The sequence below is a fragment of the Mobula hypostoma genome, chromosome 3, assembly GCF_963921235.1.
Source record: "Mobula hypostoma chromosome 3, sMobHyp1.1, whole genome shotgun sequence".
Lineage (NCBI taxonomy): Eukaryota > Metazoa > Chordata > Chondrichthyes > Myliobatiformes > Myliobatidae > Mobula > Mobula hypostoma.
In genome coordinates this window covers 163744423-163765418 of record NC_086099.1, presented here as the reverse complement: position 1 = coordinate 163765418, position 20996 = coordinate 163744423, and the positions used below count along the sequence as shown (strand labels likewise).

General features: G+C 40.4%; 1 protein-coding gene across 11 annotated transcripts in view; it reads right to left on the bottom strand.

The window, feature by feature from the left end:
• tpk1 (thiamin pyrophosphokinase 1) overlaps positions 1–20996 on the bottom strand; it is a 399771-nt gene that overhangs the window by 186495 nt on the left and 192280 nt on the right. For all 11 annotated transcript variants that reach the window (XM_063044013.1, XM_063044014.1, XM_063044017.1 and 8 more), the window contains one exon: positions 14804–14899. In XM_063044013.1, the coding sequence (XP_062900083.1) occupies positions 14804–14899 (96 nt within the window). The remainder of the gene's footprint in view (positions 1–14803; positions 14900–20996) is intronic.

The following is a 20996-nucleotide window of genomic DNA, read 5'->3' as shown; positions in this document are numbered from 1 at the left end:
TATATTAACCCTAGCCCTGAGAAAATAGTGGAAACTGCATACAAACAGTGAACACAGTACAGGCAATGCCAAAAGTTACTGATACAATGGTGAGTTTCCCATAATGGTTGGATTTAAGTCATTTTCCCAGCACTTAGCTAACAGTGATAGGGAACAAGCTTAAAATGGAAAAAAATATTGATTGATATAAATACAGAATATTATCAACAAATAAACTCAGCATAAAACAAAATCTGCCTAAGAAAAATGAAGTAAATTAGCTTCAACTAGTTTTGCACTAGTTTTAAAATAAATGCTTTTATGAAGTATATAAAAAAATTATAAGCACTTTTAATTTGTGAAATCTTGTAAAAAGCGTAGAATTGATACTGACAAGGGAAAATCAGGACCTGGTGAAGGATCTCAGCCTAAAATGTTGACTGTTTACTCTCTTCCATAGATGCTGCCTGGACTGCTGAGTTCCTCCAGCATTTTGTATATGTTGCTTAGAATTCTTACTGATTAGATTGAGGGACAGTTCATGTACTGGGTCCAGTTCCCCTACCCCATGGAGTAAAGCTTTTAATTCTCACTCCACAAACATCTCACAAAACCAGAAGTAAAATACAATTGCCTTTTCTCTCCCCATAGACTACTGATTAGCTTTACTCGACCACTCAACAGAACTATACAATCCATTACAGAATAAAAGATACTGCATTGATTCTATTTTCCATTTCGATTCCTGTAAAAGTACCTAACTTTAGAAACATAGAAACATAGAAAACCTACAGCACAATACAGGCCCTTTGGCCCACAAAGCTGTGCCGAACATGTCCTTACCTTAGAACTACCTAGGCTTACCCATAGCCCTGTATTTTTCTGAGCTCATGTATCCGTCCAGGAGTCTCTTAAAAGACCCTATCATTTTCGCCTCCACCACTGCCGCCGGCAGCCCATTCCACGCACTCGCCACTCTCTGCATAAAAAAGTTACCCCTGACATCTCCTCTGTAACTACTTCCAAGCACCTTAAAACTATGCCCTCTTGTGCTAGCCATTTCAGCCCTGGGAAAAAGCCTCTGACTATCCACTTGATCAAATCCTCTCATTATCTTGTACACCTCCATCAGGTCACCTCTCATCCTCTGTCGTTCCAAGAAGAAAAGACTGATTTCACTCAACCTATTCTCATAAAGAATGCTCCCCAATCCAGGCAACATCCTTGTAAATCTCCTCTGCGGATTTTATCAGATTTTTTAAAAACATGGCGGTACTATTACATTTCTATCGGTGAATAAAGAATTTACATAACATATCGTATTGGAATTAATTACTTAGCTATGCAGTTGGACTGAATATATTTGAAAAAATTGGTGCTTTGAGATGGACCTATATTCTGTAAACAGGCATAGTCACTAAGGGATATTTAGTTACAAAATTTCACAGGAACAGCTATAATGATTTGTACATGCATTTCCGCAATCACTAATCCTTCTACATCCAAGGAATGCACTTACAGATTCTAATGGAGATAACCATCATGACTAGGTACACAGTGAGGTCAGTTTTAATCACAAGGGAAATTTATGTTTGGACATTATCTACCTATTTTTCTGTGAATATTAATGTGTCACATCAATAGTTGAAAGAAACAAAGCTCCTAAGGCCTAGAGATGCTGCCTGGCCTGCTGCATTCACCAGCAACTTTGATGTGTGAAAGCTCCTAAGTAATTTTTTTTTAAATACATGCTTTGGGATACTTCAATAAAAGCAGCATTCACTATTCCGATCCGTGTGTCCTTAAAGATTCAGTTGTTGAACTTGAACCCAACATTGCAATGAATTGAACAAAATCATTTCCAACAAACTGATTAGTCTGAAACACAGGATATACTGCAGATTCTGCAGAGAAACACACACAAAATGCTGGAGGAACTCAGAAAGGATCTCATCCTGAAAGAAATTCTGTTTACTCCTCTCCATAGAAGCTGCCTGACTTGCTGAGTTTCTCCATTTTGTGTGTGAAACTGGTAAAACTTTCCTTGTATTCATAAACACTTCAAATATTCACATCTAAGAAGGGTGACCAATACAAGACTGAAGGTGTTTATATTTGATTGCAGGCAGTATACAAAATAAGGTAGATGATCTTGTAGCACAGTTAGAAATTTGCAGGTGGGAGTCATGACTGAAAAACAATTGTAGTTGGGAGCTTATTATCTGAGGATACCCAATCTATCAAAAGGACATACAGGTTGGCAGAGGAGGAGGACGGGCTCTACAAGTAAAAAATGAAATCAAATCTTTAGAAAGAGGTGACATAGGATCAATCATGTAGAATTCTTGTGGGTGGAGTTAAGGAACTGAAAGGGTAAGAAGACCCTGATGGGAGTTACTTACAGGCCTCCAAACAGTAGTCAGAATCCAGAATTGCTGATTCCCTAGTGGACTCAACCACTAGCTGTTCCAATTTGAAGCATTCCACAATTTCTCTCTTGCAATCCAGCATCAACTTGATTTTCCCATATTGAAATATTGAATTTGAAATATTGAAATCCACCATGACAAAGGTAACATTGCCTTTCTGACATGCTTTTTCTATCTCCCACAGTAATCTATAGACTACATCCTGACTACTGTTCAGAGGCCTGTAAATAACTCCCATCCGGGTCTTCTTACCTTTGCAGTTTCTCAAATATAAAGACCTTCAGTCCTGCATTGATCACCCTTTTCCATTTTCTCCCCATTTACACTGCAACTCATCCCACTGACTGCAATTTTGCCCTATAATCTGCCTGACCTTTCTGAAAGTCTCACTCCACAGTACCTCAGCTTGTAAACCAATATCCCTATCCTCAACCCTATCAGTCCCTTGCCCACCCCCCTGCCAAATTAGTTTAAACCTTCCCTAACAACTCTAGCAAACTTGGCCACAATGATATTGGTCCCGCTCGGGTTCAGGTGTAGTCTGTACAGGTCGTAGCTTCCCCGAAAGAGATCACAATGATCCAGAAACCTGAAACTTTCATTCTCAGGATTATTTTTGTATGCCTCCTTTAGACAATCTCCAAAGCCAGCACATCCTTCCTGACATAGGTGGCTCAAATCTGCTCACAATATTCCAAATGTGTTCTGACAAAATGCCTTATAATACCTCAGCTGTATAACCTTGCTTCTATATTCTCCTCCTCTTGAAAAGAGTGCTAACATTATAGGAAATTAGAGATCAGTAAGTCTTACTTCAGTGGTTGGTAAGTTGATGGAGAAGATCCTGAGAGGCAGGATTTATGCAGATTTGGAGAGGCATAAAATGATTAGGAATAGTCAGCATGGCTTTGTGAAAGGCAGGTCATGCCTTACAAGCATGATTGAATTTTCTGAGATGTGACTAAACACATTAATGATGGTAGAGCAGTCGATGTAGTGTATATGGATTTCAGCAAGGCATTTGACAAGTTACCCGATGCAAGGCTTATTGAGAAAGTAAGGAGGAATGGAATTCAAGGGGAAATTGCTTTGTGGATCCAGAACTTGCTTGCCCACATCTGGATGGGTCATATTCTGCATGGAGCTTGGTCACCAGTGGTGTGCCTCAGGGATCTGTTCTGAGACCCTTACTCTTCATGATTTTTATAAATGACCTGGATGAAGAAGTGGAGGGATGGGTTAGTAAATTTGCTGATGACACAAAGGTTGGAAGTGTTGTGGATAGTGTAGAGGGCTGTTAGAAGTTAAAGTGGGACACTGATAGGATGCAAAACTGCGCTGAGAAGTGGCAGATGGAGGTCAACCTAGATAAGTGTGAAGTGGTTCATTTTGGTAGGTCAAATATGATGACAGAATATAGTATTAATGGTAAGACTCTTGGCAATGTGGAGGATCAGAGTGATCTTGGGTTCCGAGTCCATACGACACTGAAAGCTGCTGTGCAGATTGACTCTGTGGTTAAGAAACCATACCATACATTGGCCTTGATCAATTGTAGGTTCGAGTTTAGGGGCTGAGAGGTAATTTTCAGCTACATAGGACCCTGGTAAGACCCTGCTTGGAGTACCGTGCTCAGTTCCGGTCGTTTCACTACAGGAAGGATGTGGAAACCGTAGAAAGGGTGCAGAGGAGACTTACAAGGATGTTGCCTGGATTGGGGAGCATGTCTTGTGAGAATGGGAGCATGTCTTGTGAGAATAGGTTGAGTGAACTCAGCCTTTTTTCCTTGGAGCAATGGAGGATGAGAGGTGACCTGATAGAGGTGTATAAGATGATGAGAGGCTTTGATCGTGTGGATAGTCAGAGGCTTTTTCCCAGGACTGAAATGGCTAGCATGATAGGGCACAGTTTTAAGGTGCCTGGAAGTAGGTACAGAGGAGATATCAAGGGTAGGTTTTTTATGCAGAGCGTGGTGAGTGCATGGAATGGGCTGCTGGTGACAGTGGTGGAGGTGGATACGATAGGGTCTTTTAAGAGACTCTGGACAGGTACATGGAGCTCAGAAAAATAGAGGGCTATGGGTAACCCTAGGTAATTTCTCAGTAAGGACATGTTCAGCACAGCTTTGTGGGCTGAAGGCCCTGTATTGTGCTGTATGTTTTCTATGTTCTATGTTCTATTGCATTTGTCTTCCTTACTACTGACTAAATTGCATGTTAACCTTTAGGGAATCCTGCATGAGGACTCCCAAGTCCTTTTACATCTCAGTTTTCTGAATTTTCTCCCTGTTCAGAAAATAGTCTATACCTTTATTCCTTTTACCAAAGTGCACGAGCATACACTTCCCTACACTGTATTCCATCAGCCACTTCTTTGCTCTCATAATCTTTTGAAGATTTTCTGCAGACTCCCTGTTTCCCCACCAATGCCTGCCCCTCAATCTATCTTTGAATAGTCTACAAACTTGGCACAAAGCCATCAATTCCATCACCTAGATCAGTAATATATAATTTGAAAAGTAATGGACTGAACACTGATCCCTGCGGAACACTACCAGTCACTGGCTGCCCCCTTTATTCCCACTCTTTGCCTTTTGCAAGTCAGCCGATCTTGTATCCGTGATTATATCTTTTCTGTACCATGGGCACCTATTTTATTTAGCAGCCTCATGTCAAAGGCCTCCTGAATATTCAAGCAAACAACACCCACTGACATTTTTTCCATCGTGTTTGTTACTTTCACAAAAATGCCAACAGAGTTGTACGGCAAGATCTCCTCTTAAGGAAATCATGCTGACTTCGGCCTATTGTATTGTGTCCCTCCATGTACAGGTTTCCCTCGCCATCTGAAGGTAGAGTGTTCCTATGAATGGTTCGTAAGCCGAAATGTCGTAAAGTGAAGAAACAATTACCATTTATTAATATGGGAAAAATTTCTGAGCGTTTCCAGACCCACCCAAAAAATAACCTACCAAATCATGCCAAATAACACATAAAACCTAAAATAACAGTAACATATAGTAAAAGCAGGAATGATATGATAAATACACAGCCTATATAAAGTAGAAATACTTTTTGCAATCATTGAAGTGCTGTCTAGCGCAGTGAAAATCTCATGCATGTGCTCTCGGTGAAGCAGTGTCGGCGCAGGCACTGTCGGAGGAAGCACTCTCTCCAGTAACCTTTAAGCTATGAGGCCGCCAAATCATATCAAATAACAAATCATACTAAATAACACAAAAATACACAGCCCATATAAAGTAGAAATAATGTATGTACAGTGTAGTTTCACATACGGAAATTGGGATGGTGTGTTAGGCTGAGTTGTCGGAAATTGGGGTGGTAGGAGGTAGAGGAGACTGGGGTGTCATCTCATCATAGTCTATTTCCAATAGGGCAGCCAGGTCATCTTCTTCTATGTCTGCCTGCCTCGATGTCAAAGGTCGAGGTTCATCGTCTGCTGTGGCTGATGTGCAAGGCTTGAAAAATGACAGTATACTTGACTGCTGAGCCTCGCGCATTTTTAGATCATACAGTTCTTTGTAAGCACTCAAAACATCCTGCAAACCTGCCCTAAACCTATGTGCCCTTTCAAAATTAAAGTCATACTTTTCGGCAATCATTGCAGCGCTGTCAATCGCAGCGAAAATCTCACGCAACTGCTTCACGTTCAGTCCCTGGACGACTTCATTTTCGCTACTGCGTTCGGTTTCAATTGTTATCCTTTCCTCTTGCAATTGCATCAGCTCTTCATCTGTCAATTCTTGGTCATGGGATGCCAAAACCTCTTCAACATCAACTTTGTCAACTTCCACAAACCCAGCCTCCTTAGCCAAGCTCACTATTGTCATATTTATTGTTGATGGTTCGAAGCCTTTAAAATCGTTCACTGCTTCGGGACATAGCTTCCTCCAAGTGCCATTTCTCATCGAGACTGTTAGCCTATCGAGAGCATCTCCAATGTTGGCGATTGCCAGTTTTATATTGTAGTCTTTCCAGATCTCTCGCAAAGATGCTTCGGAGTTGCCCTCTCTGTCAATAGCACTTACAATAAAACGCATCACATTTTACGTATAGTAAGCCTTAATTGTGGCTATTACGCCTTGGTCACACGGCTGTAGCAACGATGTCGTATTCGGTGGTAAGAACGCAACACGAATGTTTCCACCATACTCAGTAATGGCAGGTGGATGAGCAGCACAATTATCCACAATCACAAGACACCTATTATCGAGGTTATTTTCTCTACAGTATTTGGACTAACGTATTTGCTCATGTACTCAGAAAAAAGCACTTGGGTGTTCCAACTGCTTGGATGTGAATGGAACACAACGGGAAGTGTTTTCTTATCAACGCCCTTAAGTGCACTCGGATTTTCTGAATGTACACTAGTAGAGGCTTAGTGGCGTTAATAGTAGGCATTAGGGTAAACCTGTCCTTCGATGCCTTGTGTCCCTTAGCCTGCCTTTCTTCTTTCGAAATAAATGTCTTACTCAGCAATTTTTTTCAATAATTGCAGTTTCGTCACATTAAACACTTGCTTATACGAATAACCACCTTCTGTAATTATTTTCTTCAGTTCTGCTGGGAACCTTTCAGCAGCTTCAGTATCAGCCGAAGCACTCTCTCCGGTAAATGTTAAACTATGAAGCTGCCCTCACCTCAGAAACCGATCAAACCACCCGTGACTACCTTTAAATTCCACTTTCGCAATACTTTCATCACCATCGTCCAGTGCTTTCTGTTTCAGCTTATTAAAAAAACTGACTGATTTCTCCTTTAAGTATAAGAAAACTTAACGGAACACCATGCTTTGTACACCCATCAATCCACTCAAGCAATAGACTTTCCATTTTATCCATTACTGGATGCCGACTAAAAGAGACCATTTTGCTACGAGCAGAACCAACAGTAACGTCGGCAGCTTTCAAGATTTTTTCTCTCTGTGTATAAATAGTGCAAATGGTGGATGCAGGCAACAATGTCCTTACTTCATTCACCACGATTGAAATGCTTAATTATGTCTAGTTTTACGCTAAGTGTAAAACCCTTACAAGCTCTTTTAGGCTTTTCTGATACCTTAGAACTCATCTTGCTAACGGATGCACAAAATAAATTGAGATACAGCACGTGTTTAAGCAATGGTGGCTAGAATGCAGTTCCGGGGGAGGAGCTTGGCTGTTCGGGGTATGCGCTGCTTTTTTTTCTGCACGCCGCCATTTTTCGCGCGCTGCTTTTATCGTAACAGTGAAAAAACCTTCTGTTAGTGAAAACAGATTACTAATGTAGGTCTTTCGTAACAGTGAGGTTTCGTAAAGCGAATGTTCGAAAAGCAGGGGACACCTGTACCCCAAATCCTCATCCTTAGTAGTGGATTCTAATATCTTACTGACTAATGAAGTCAGGCTTTACTGCCTGTTGCCTTTCTTCTTTCTTTCCATGTCTTATGGTCTTAAGAAGTGGAGTGACATTTGCGATGTTCCAGTACAATCCAGAATCTAGTAATTTCTGAAAGATCACACTAATAATGCCTCTAAATCTCTTTGGCTGCCTCTTTCAGAACACTGGAGTGCTGACATTCTCCAACATTCTCAAATTTCTGGCAATGCTTACTACATTTATTTTCTATCTCCTTTTGCGATTGTCTACTCCTCACATGTACCAAGAAGAGAAAAGCACTTGGTAGCTTTGCTTAATAAAGGTGGTTGTGGAGTTTGTGTTGGATATCATTGAAAGTTTCTTAGTATGTTCGAGGATGATATTCTGATCATTGAAAGTGGCTGTTCTGGATACTGGATGACAAAATCATATGGCTCACCAGAAAAAGATCTTTCATGTTATTCCCTATTTCATTTTCTTTTTTTTTAAACGCCAGTTGCTTCACTGAGTATCATTGAGTTAGTCATACAGCATGGACACAAGCCAGTCAGCCCAAAATATCCATGCTGATCGGTGGGCACCGATATTTATTAATCCAGCACTTAACTTTTAGTTTCCGTGCCTAGGGGATTCACATGTTCATTTCGATACTTCTGAATTGCTTTGGATCCACCACTAAGCCAAGCAATGCATTTCAAGTACTCACCATTCTATGGGTGAAAAAGGACCCCCTCAGATCCTCTCTAAGTCTCTGGACACTGAGCCTATATCCTCTAGTTTTGTTGATTTCTGAAATGGGGAAAAGTTTCCTGCATCCTACCTTATCCATACTCATGATACTTTCATAAACCACATCTCGAAGGTGCAGGACATTTGTGGCGTGGTGTGTACAGACTGAATTGGCTTTGTGGCTGTGGACTCACTTTCGTGAACTTCAGTTCTGGAAGTTATTTTTAAAATGCAAACACGAGGAAATCTGCAGATGCTGGAATTTCAAGAAAATAAAAGTTGCTGGCGAACGCAGCAGGTCAGGCAGCATCTGTAGGAAGAGGTACAGTCAACTTTTCGGGCCGAGACCCTTCGTCAGACCCTTCTGTGTTGTCTAAAAGTTATTTGCTTACTTTTATTGTTTGCACAATGTTTTTTTCAATGCAATTGGGTGTTCGGCAGTCTTATTTTTAATGGGTTTTATTGGGTTTCTTTGAATTGTGGCTGCCTGTAAAAAGATGAATCTCAAGGTTGTATACAGAATACATACTTTGAGAACAAATGTACTTTGAACTTTGAAGTTTAAAATCTGCCCTCTAAATCTCCTCCACTCCAGAGAAAACAGACTTAGTCTCCCAGTCTCTCCTAAGACCGAAACTCTCCATCCCGATCAGCAACCCCTCGCATGCCATAATTCTGACAGTGTGGTGACCAGAAGTGCATTCAGTACTCAAGTATGGCCTATGTTTTATAAAGCTGAAGTATGGTTCTTCTTCCTCATTAGTGATTCTTCATTCCTCCACAACTTATCTCATTCTGATATTGGTATCATTTCTACACCAGTGTAAAGTTTTGATGCCTATAATTGACGTGAAAAGGAAATATGCTTCTGTTTTTGTCCCTTCATGCAACATTAATCAGTTTCTTTTTTTGCCAAATCACATTTTCACCTGCTTGTCTACTTTCACCTGTACTGACAATAATTGGTTTGTCCTTTCCCGGACAAGTTTCAAGCAAGATGCCATCTTAATAAATAACATAAAAGAGCTCTCTGACATTTTTTAATGTAACATTTTTATTTTCCTCTGGTAAAATTCCAAATTCTACTCTATCCTCGTTGCCTTTTAATAAGGTTTCAATGGAAGTGAAAAACACGCAGTTTTCATAACTCTCACTAAAAGGCAATTTAATTTTCACACCTGGGTGGATGGTTAAAAATCCACCCCAGTATACACACTGTTTCTGAGTGAAAGCTTAACACTCAAACTCACTAAATATTTCTGTTGATATCTGTAACCCTCTCGCTGGGGCTTGTATACAAACTTGACTCGTTCGCTAACTCTGCTAACAGCCACGTGACTCAGCGGTGAGAAGGCCACCTTCCATCAGCATCATACATCTAGGGTCGGTATGACTTAGGTTCAACCAAACAGGAAAGTTGGAAGGTCATGCTGTGTAAATACTGCCTCACACAATGTTATCGTTCGCCAGAGAAATAATACATTGTACACCAGCATAAAATTACAAAGGAAATATATTTACCAAAATTTCGATTTTAACAACAGTTAACAGGAAAAAAAGAAAAGAAAAATAAAAGGGCCTATTACAGTAAAACTAGTCCAAATGCGCACATAAATGTTGGAGCTCATTTCTGAAGTAGTCAGGATGCTTTGCTTTCATTACATACAAGTTGAACTCATGTTCTGCGTGAAGGACACCAGCCATAGTTTGAACTTCCTTTGACGACCATTTCAAATAAACTGGCTACCTCAGGAGTATTGGCACTTCCTCCTTTGAACCAGCCGCCTGCACAAAGTACTTCTTACAATAGGGTCTCCCCATTGGGCGCAACCCTCTGAGCATCTTCCCTCGTGCTCTTCTCTCCACACCTCCTCACCAAAGACCCCAAACCAGACCACCATCCTTCAGAAATCTGATCCTGCCCAGCTCTCCCTTCCACGGCATCTCACTAGGCAAAATGTTACAATACGTTACCAAGGCAAACCCGATCGGCTGACAAGCATTCCTAAGTTGAACAAAATGGCACCTTGTCTTTAGCTAAAGCCAAAACACTAGGCTACGAAGCTTACTAACAAGACACACTGCGTTTGCAAAAAAACTGCTAAAATAAAAATACCTCACAGTATAGCACTAGAAATCTTAACCAGGGCATTACAATTCATTATCCATTTAAAATACCCTGCTGATTTTAAAAGGTGGTCTACAGTATTGAAGCTTTGCTCAGGAGCAATCACTATCACCGACAAAAAGTTCATAATTTAGTTTGGAGTTAATACAGTAAATTTCAGAAAGTTTTTGCCACAGTACAAGAAAAATGCTTAATGAATTGTTCAGTCACCAGGAAAATAAACAGCATGGTATTTAATTGAATAACAATTAATAATAGGTCTTTAAAATAGTGTATGTTTCAATAAATGCTCTTGATCTCCTCAGTAAATTTCAATCATGCTTTCAATCACTTCAGTAACTTTCAATTCCCTGGCCCTGACCACCTCACTTTCACTATGGATATTCACCCTCTATACACCTGTATCCCCCATCAAGGAGGCCTCAAAGCTCTCCGCTACTATCTTGACAAAAGAACCAACTATTTCCCCTCCACCACCACCTTCCTCGATCTGGCAGAACTAGTCCTCACACTTACCAATTTTTCCTACGGCTCCTCCCACTTTCTCCAGATTCGGGGGGCAGCCACGGGCACCCACCTGACCCCAACTGTGCCCAGCTCTTTGTTAGCTACATAGAATAGTCCATGTTCAAAGCCTTCCCTGGTAATATTCCCCAAATCTTCCTCCACTACCTTGTCAACTGCTTTCGTGTTGCTTCATGCACCCATGCTGAGCTCGTTAATTTTATCAACTTTGCCTCAAGCTTCTACTCTGCCCTTAAGTTCACCTGGTTGACTTTTGACCCCTTCCTCCCCTTTCTTGATCTTTCTGCCTCCATCTCTGAAGACAAACTGTCAACTGATATCTTTTATAAACCTGCTGATTCCCACGGTTATCTTGACAATACCTCTTTCCACCTTATGTCCTGTAAAAATGGTACTCTCTTTTCTCAGTTCCTTCGCCTCCGTGTATCTGTTCCCACATGCAGCCTTCCTTTCCATGACATCAGAGAGGTCTTCTTTCTTCAAACAATGGGATTCTTCTTCCTCCACTAATGATGCTGCCCTCACCCGCATCTCCTCAATTTCCCGAACATTCGCACTCATCCCACCTTTCCACCGCCTTCTCTTGCCCTTGCATTACCATCCCATGAGCCTCTGCATCCAACACATCATCTGCCGTCTTGAACTGCTGCCGCACTGAGATCAGTGTGGCTCACTAGGCTACTAAGAGATTCAGACAGCATTGAGCAGTGTGCAGTCACACGTTGGTCAGCAGAAATATCCATGAATCAACTGAGTTAACATGGTTGTCATGCACATTAGCTTTACACTCTGAAACTGCAATGCTGGAATTTGAGTTGGTGCTCTTTAGATTATCCCCCCGTAGCAAGTGAAGTCCAAAGCATGAGCAAAGGAATCATTTACAATTCACCCTGTGGTAACCACCATAAGAATTTCTGAGGACAAGAGAGAAAATGAGAACAATGCTATGAAGATCTCTACACCAAAAGCAGCAACTAGAGACCTACAAGAAAGAGAAAAAATATGTATTATATTCTAGTTGTCTGATTACTGCACAAATGAAATCCATGTTGAATTACCGAGAACCTCTGAAAATTCAGCCCACCTTCTGCATCATCTTCTCCATGATTAAGTCTCTAATGTGGTCCTTTTTAATATTAACTCTCAAAAACAAGGTAAAGAAATCAATATTTCTTTTTTTCCCTTACAACGCTCATTCCTACAATAAAGCATGACTCTTGGATACTCCCCTCCCCGTCAGTGTACGTGGGCAGCAGGTGAGTTGGTGGGGTGGGGAGAACAAGGAAAGCTGATGAGCAGGTGAGAGGAAAGATTAGAAAACCAGCATGGGAATGGGATTACTCTAAGAGCAGAATAAACTTGATGAGCCCAGTTGCTTATTTCCATATCGTAAGAGAATCTGAGAAATGAGAAAAATACTTCGTATAACTTTTCAAGTGACTCAGAGAATGTATGAATTGTTCTTCAATAAATGACCGTGAGAAATATTTTTTTAATGAGTACCTCACATTTGTACTCCTTGTAGCTTCCCTTCTGACAAATAATGCTCCTCATCGGCTCCCTTCAAATTTTACTTCTCGCTTGTACAAATAGGGCAATTTAGAGTTATTAATTAACCTACCAACCCACTCGAGCTTGGAGGAAACCCCCCCCCCAGAGTCAGAGGGAGAATACGCAAACCTTACACAATCAGGACCGGAAATTAGCATTGAGTCCAGATCATTAAAGCTACAAAGCAGTAGTGCTCCTAGCAGGACCACTGAGCTGCCCTCAGAATGGTTGGATACCACTCCTTCCTCCCCATCATCCCCAATGTGGGTTAACCCACCCCCCCACCCCGCCACCAGGGCTGTGCGCTGAGCCCACTGCTGTACACTCTGCTCACACATGACTACATGGACAAACACCTGAGCAATCACATTGTCAAAAAGGATCTAGTACTTTCCAGCCGTATATGGTGAATAAACTCTTCTCGGGCTTCCAGCTAGGTACAGGCTGGAACCCATCGGGAAGCCCGAGAAAAGTTTATTCACATCGTCAAGTTCGCCCATGATACATCAGTGATGGGGCTCATTACCAACAATAATGAGATGGCCTATAGAGAAGAGGTGGAAGAACCTGAGGCCTGGTGCCAGGCAAATAACTGCTTCCTCAATGTTAACAAGATAAAGGAGATGGTTATTGACTTCAGAAGAACTCACAGCCTTATTTACATCAGTGGAATCTGCAAGCAGTTTCAAACTCCTGGAAGTGCACATCTCACACAGCCTCTCATGGTCCCAGAACACAGTCTACACAATCTTGAAAGCTCACCCATGCCTCTACTTCCTGAGGAGGCTGAAGGGAGCTAGACTATGTACATCTATACTCAGGTCATTCTAGAGATGCACCGTAGAGAGCATCCTTACATGCTGCATCACTGCATGGTACAGAAACTGCACTGTGGTGGACTGCAAGGCTCTACAACAGGTAGGTAAAACTGACATCAGCCCACCTGCCAGCAAGGAAATACAGTATATACAGAAAGGTGCTGATAAAGGGTCAGATTTCTCCTACCATGCTCATGGACTGTTTGTCCCACTCCCATCAAGGAGGAGCTACATAGTATTCACATTAGGACTACCAAACTCAAAATCAGTTACTTTTCCCAAGCAGTAAGACTGATCAACATCTCCACCTATTAACCCTGATAGCCACTCAATGTACAGACACTATTGTGCCTGGTGTCACTTTATGAACATACAATCAACTTATGTATACAAGTTATATACTGTAGCTTTTTTCATCATTGTGTTTTTTTTTATGCTGCATCGGATCCTGAGTAACAATTATTTGTTTTCCTTTACACTTGCGTTCTGGGAATGACATTAAGAAATCTCGAAACTAGCATCTTGAATTTTAATATGTTTGTTTGCCTGGAAGATTACGGATTCTGTCAAGCCCTTTTTCTGTAGCAGAGTTCCTCTAGTGATTTGCTACATGTGCTCTGGAGCTGAACCCCACATGAAGTTCAACTGTGCCCCAGAACATTGTTAGAACCTGCATTTCAATTCTATTCAGTTGAATGGCAACTTGATGCCAACATGTACGACGGACAAGGGTGACTAAATTACAAATTATTTGCATTAACTTTAATGCATTTAGTAATGTAAAAGTGATTGGAGTACATTTAAATGTTTTTGCTTACATATTTTCAATATTTTTGTAATCCTTAATTTTTCACTTACTTCATTTTTAGCAGTTTAATATTTTTCACAAAGTCAAAAACACTCAGTGAAATACTTGAAATCTTTGGCATTCAGCAAAACTGGGGCATGGTTTCGCACATTTCAAAGGTGTCTGAAGGAGTTTGAAGGAAGAGGCTATTTCTATCCCATTGAAATGTCTCAGTTACATAGTCTAGATTCTACGAACCACAGAAACATTTGCAGGATCAGTGACAATGACCCAGAACAGATAAATCCATGGCAAAAGGCTGTGAGCAGTGAACTCTGGACAAAGTCCAAAACTTAATTATTTTCTTTTGATGAATGACTTTTTTTATACAACAAAGTTGTTAAATCTGAAAATTCTCTGAGGCAAGCTTGACAAGAGTGCTTTAAAGCAATTCTAAAGATTGAATATCTGGAAATTACCTTAAATCCTTGTTCCTTTATTTTCTTAAGTAGTATCTGTAAACATTTTGTGAAGTCAGTGAGGTCCTGATTCTCTGTATCAATGATCTCACACTCCTAGAAAAATAAAAGATATATGTGGTAAAGAAATAGATACAATACATGATATATATTACAGCCAGCGATTAAATACAATAATGGGTTTCTCTGTGAACTGGTAATGTGGCAATTCATTGCTCAGGCCTGTCAGGTACACAGCATAGTTGCTTACCCACAATATTTTTAAAAATGCTTAAATTTACCCATGGGCTGCATTTAGCACCACAATTGGCAAAAATATGTTATAATCACAGTTGAATGAAGCTCAAAACAACAGAAAGACCTGAACAGGGAAATGAAAACGAGGGGAAGTGGGAAACAGCAATCTGTTGCTTCACTTTCACTAACCCACAGTGCTTCTCACAAATCAATTACTAAACAATAAATAGTATGGACCCTAACCTTGATTCCAGGTCAGTTGTGAGCAAACAGGCAGTGAGGCTAGAAACTTATTCACTTCCTTAGAAGTAAGGTCCAAGCTTCCTCAGTTCCTGCATCTTAATTAAATCCTTACTGCCCAGTTCTCAACTGTCTTAGATGGGAAATTAGTGAGATGCCATGGAAAATTATGCAGCTTGTGTTACACTGGTTGAGAGTTGGCAAACAATGGAACTGGTTGTCTGGACTTCCTGTGAACATTAAAATGGGATAATATCTCATTATCTCATGTTCTCATTATTTATTGCTATTTATTTATATTTGCATTTGCACAGTTTGGTGACTTCTGCACTCTGATTAATCTTTCACTGATCCTGTTATAGTGACTAGTCTGCGTATGCCACAGGAAAATAAATGTCAGGGTTGTGTATGGTGCCATATGTGTATTTTGATAGTAAAATTTACTTTGAACTTTGGAGTAAAGGGGGAGTTTGAAGCATTGGAGTAATAATTCATGGTTAAAATAAATAAAACCTTGCCTTTTTGGCTTTTTTTTTGCTCACACCAGATTGAGCAAAAAGGAAACTTACTTCAAATTTCCAAACAGATCATAATATTAAAATTGCAGTCAAGACCTACTGCTTAATTAGGATACAATAGCCTTTATGTTGTTTAGAGCAGACTGTTAGAAATACAAGATGAAAACTTGTTTTTCTGTGCCATAAGTAATTACGTATGCAAAGTAGAGAGTCAATGGGTAGATAAATCCAAAAGAAAGCAAATGGAAGGAAAGTGATAAGAGCAATTTGCTGGGGCAAATATAGAATATATCATCCGAAAACAGAGATTAAGTAATCACAAAACAGAGACCACATTAAAAGGGTTATTTTTTTCAGACATTCTCAAGGCATTTTTTTTTTCAGATAAAATAAAAATGCATAGCTTGGAGGCAATAGCAGTAAGGATAATTGATAACAGGTTTATTCAGACAAGCATAAATTTCAAAGCTGTTGTTTGTGTCGAAGGACTGTAGCTCCACAATTAACTAACAGAAAATGGTTTGATCAAGAAAGAAGTGTAGATATTTCAATTCAAGAGAGAGGTACTACACAAAAAACATGTCCTTCAGCCCATCATGTCTGTGCCAACTATCAACCCATTTTTACACAAGTTCTATCTTACCCCATTTAAATTTTGCCCAACTCCCGCCAGATTCTACCACTCTCCTACACACTAGGGACAATTTACAATGGCAAATTAACCTACCAATCCTCATATTTTTTGGGATGAGAGAGAGTAAAGTAGAGCACCAAGGGGTTACCCGTAGAGTCACAGTGAATACATGCAAACTCCATACAGTCAGCACCGAAGATTAAGATTGAGCCCAAGTCACTGGAACTGTCAGGCAGTGGCTCTTGTTAGGTGTGCCACTGTGCTACAGTGCAATGGTAATGCATTATATCCCCTAACCATTACTGAGAAGAGCAAAAGTTGCCTCAGTTACCTTTTCAATATTTATCCTTCAGTGGGCACCCTTAACACCTGGTCATTATGACATTACTATTTGGGTGGAGGACTTCTCCAGTTGCAAGATGAGAAAGCAAGTAAAGGTTGCAGTAACGATGAGGCATTATTAAGAAGCATCCAAATGAATACCTGAATTACCAAGGCATTGAAGTCCAAGGACTAAATGAAGGATGGATGGAATTTGTACAGATGAATACTTTATGGTCAGAATGCACATGGCAGGCTGAAGCCCCTGTTTAATGTTATACTGTTTCTCTGATACACTCTACAACTCAGTGAAGCCCATCTAAGTACAAAACAGCCAGTTCCTTGGTCTAAGCTGGTTTGTAACTTTGTTTTCCTCTATCATGATGAGCTGAATGCCTTGTCTTTTAGTGAAGGCATTGAGTTCAAAAATCAGACAGCTTTACCACTGAGGTATCTGAGCTCCTTGATTCTGTATTTTGAACACTGATGTTAGTTACTTCAATAAAGCTGCCTGCGTTTTCAGTTGCCGGTATCATGGCCTTATTTATTTTTTATATCTTACAGATGATTATTCTTTCGTTGAAGTGCCAGTAAAAATTCACCCCCTTTGAAAAAATTTTAGACATCAGGCCTAATAACCTCTTAGAGATACAAGAGGTTGCAGATGCAAAAACAAACTGCTGGAGGAACTCAGCATGTCAGGCAGCATCTCTGCCAAAGAATACATTTTTCAATCAAGTCCCTGCATTTATTTTCTCTTCATGTGGCTCAGTGACAATGACAAAGTTTTTTTTTGCAACAGCAAGATTTCCTTCCAGTTGTTGTGAGTCACCAATGATCAAAAACTTAACTGGACCATTCACAAGAAGTCCCAGCAAACACAGATTTGGTTTACTGTGGCCATTGACTTACTCCTTAACTCCTGGAAGTATTCCCAGATCACCAAGGCTGATTGGGGCAATATTCTTCAATGGTCCTGCCTGATACATTCAGCTCCAAAAATTGTAAGATGTTTGACCATCTAAGATGAAATATTCCAATTTATTGGTGGCGATATACTATTTTAACACACATCTCAACTGCATGTTCGAATGAACAAACGACTGCAGCAACTCATTGAGGCTTTCACAGGGCTTCTCAAATCCTACAACATCCTTATCAACAAGAGCATTTTCACAGTATACTATACAGATTTAGAAACGTGTTATTGTTTATTCATTTTCCACTGATTCAAAATCTTACAAGAACATACTTACTCCACCATTACTACCTCTCCAGCATCAGTTCCTGGTGGTCCAATATTCACTCTCGCCACTCATTTACTCTTAATGCATTATATCTGAAAAAAAACTTTTGGTATTGCCTTTTATATTATTGGCTAGCTTACTTTATATTTAATCTTTTCTCTCCTTATTGCTTTTTAGTTGCCTTCTGTTTGTTTTTAAAAGATTCTCAATCTTCTACTTTACAACTAATTTTTGCTGCATTATATGTCCTCTCTTTTGTGATTATGCTCCATTTGACTTCATTTATCAGTCACAGTGGCCTCATCCTCCTTTTAGAGTACTTTTTCTTTGGATGTGTCTATCCTGTGCCTTCCGAATTGTCCCCAAACACTGCAGCCATTGCTATTCTGCTGTCATCCTTGCTGGTGTTCCCTTCCAAGATTTGACTAGCTCCTCCCTCTTGTCTCTGAATTCCCTTTACTCCACTGTAATATTGATACATCTGACTTTAGTTTCTGCCTCCCAAACTACAGGGTGAATTCTATCATATTATGATCAGTGCCTCCTAAGGTTCCTTTACTTTAAGCTGCTTGATCAAATCTGGCTCACTACACAGCACCCAATCCAAAATTGCCTTTCCCCTGATGGGTTTAACCACAAATTGCTCTAAAAGGCCATTTCATAGGTATTCTACAAATTTCCTCTCCTGGGATCCAGCACCAACCTAATTTTCCCAATCTTTCTGAATATTGAAATCTCCTATGACAATCATAACGTTGTCCTTCTTACATCCCTTTTCCATCTCCCATTATAATTTGTTCCCCACATCCTGACTACTGTTTGGAGGCCTGTATTTAACTCGCATTAGGGTCTTTTTACCCTTGCAGTTTCTTAACCCTACCCACAAGGTTTTAACATCTTCTGATCCTATGTCACCTCTTTCTAGGGATTTGATTTCATTTTTTACCAGCAGAGCCACCCAGCTCCTCTGCCTACCTGCCTGTCCGTTCGACACAAACTGTATCTTTGGATGTCAAGCTCCCATCTGTGATCTTCTTTTAAATATGACTCACTGATGCCCACAATGACATACCTGTCAATCTAACTGCACTATAAGATCATCTACCTTATTCCATATACTGTGTGCATTCAAACATAACACCCTCAGTCCTGTATTCATTATTCTGTGTATACGCATGACTGTGTTACCACCCACAGCTCCAATCTGCTAATTAAATTTGCAGATGATACTGCATTGATTGGCCTTATCTCAAATAATAATGAGGCAGCCTGCAGAAAAGAAGTCATCACCCTGTCATAGTGGTGTCAAGAAAACGACCTCTCCCTCAATGTTGCGAAAACAAAGGAACTGGTTGTGGACTACAGGAGGAACGGAGACAGGCTCATACTTACTGACATCACTGGATCTTGGGTTGAGAGTGTGAACAGCTTTAAGCTCCTCGGTATACACATCATTGAGGGCCTCACTTGGTCGGTACCTACCGGCTGTGTGGTGAAAAAGCACAACAGCGCCTCTTTCACCTCAAACTGTTGAAGAAGTTTGGCATGAGTCCCCAGATCCTAAGGACTTTCTATAGGGGCACAATTGAAAGCATCCTAACTGGCTGTATCACTGTCTGGTATAGGAACTGTACTTCCCTTGTCACGTGACCGGTAACAATAAATATAGAACTGAGTCAAATTTTATAAAAACAAACAAACATTTATTAAACTCTGCTCAATATTAATAAAAGGATAAACAAATGAAAACCTTAACCAGAAGTAAACTGCTCTGCGGCCATTTAACAAACCGCCAAACTCAGTACTAGTTCTTAAAGTGGTAAATGTGAACACAGTATTAAAGAGGTAGATTAGAACACAGTTCTTAGAATGGTAAATTTGAAAATCCAAGAGATTTATACAGTCAATTAGGAGAGATTTCCTGAAGTAAAGAATTCCTCGAAGACACGACGTTACTGCCGATACCAGCCAGAACCTGCCTTGTCTGCAGGATTCACGACGACCGAAATAAAACGGTTTAAAGGCACTGACCTTTTCCCTCTGTAGACTAGATACTGCACAACCTTTTCTGCTACTTTTAGCAGAGGTTATCTCATGTAGATCACTCTTACTTGAACGAATTCAGTAATGGTCGATCCTCTCCAAAACTGCCGAACAACTCCTTCAGGTTCCCATCTTCACTCTCCAATACTACTGAAAAGGTACATCAACAAATCTGGCAGCTTTTGGTGAAACTGCCAGCCCAACACTTCTGTACCTTACAATAGACAGTAAAACTCTGTTTTAAAACTATATTGCGTCATGAGACTAATACACAGCGTAGCGGAGTATCTGACTGACTATCTTACTGAAAACTAACTGCGTCACCAGGGGACTCCCTTTTATATACCTGTTGAGAACAGGTCATCATGTGACCTCACATCAGCGGGAAAATTACATCATGTGACCTCCGCAAGACCATTACATCATCCTCATAGGACAGTCACAAGATATCCATGAGGTTTGTAAGACTCTCAACTCCAGGACTGCAGAGAGTGGTACAGACAGCCCAGCGCATCAGTGGATGTGAACTTCCTACTATTCAGGACATTTACAGGGACAGGTGCGTAAAAGGGCCTGAAGGATCATTGGGGACCTGGGTTACCCCACCCATAAACTGTTTCAGCTGCTACCACCCAGAAAACAGTACAGCAGCATTAAAGCCAGGACCAACAGGCTCGGGGACAGCTTCTTCCACCAGACCATCAGAAAGATTAATCCATGTTGACATAATTGTATTTTTAAGCTATCCTACCATACATACTATTTATTACAATTTAATATAAATTGCACATTGCATATTCAGAGGGAGATGTAACGTAAAGATTTTTACTCCTCATGTATGTGAAGGATGTAAGAAATAAAGTCAATTCAATTCAATTCAATCTACTTCCTCATCCCACTGTTTGAAAATTTGCCCTATCACTTGGCTGCCCTTCCTCACAGTCTCACGACAC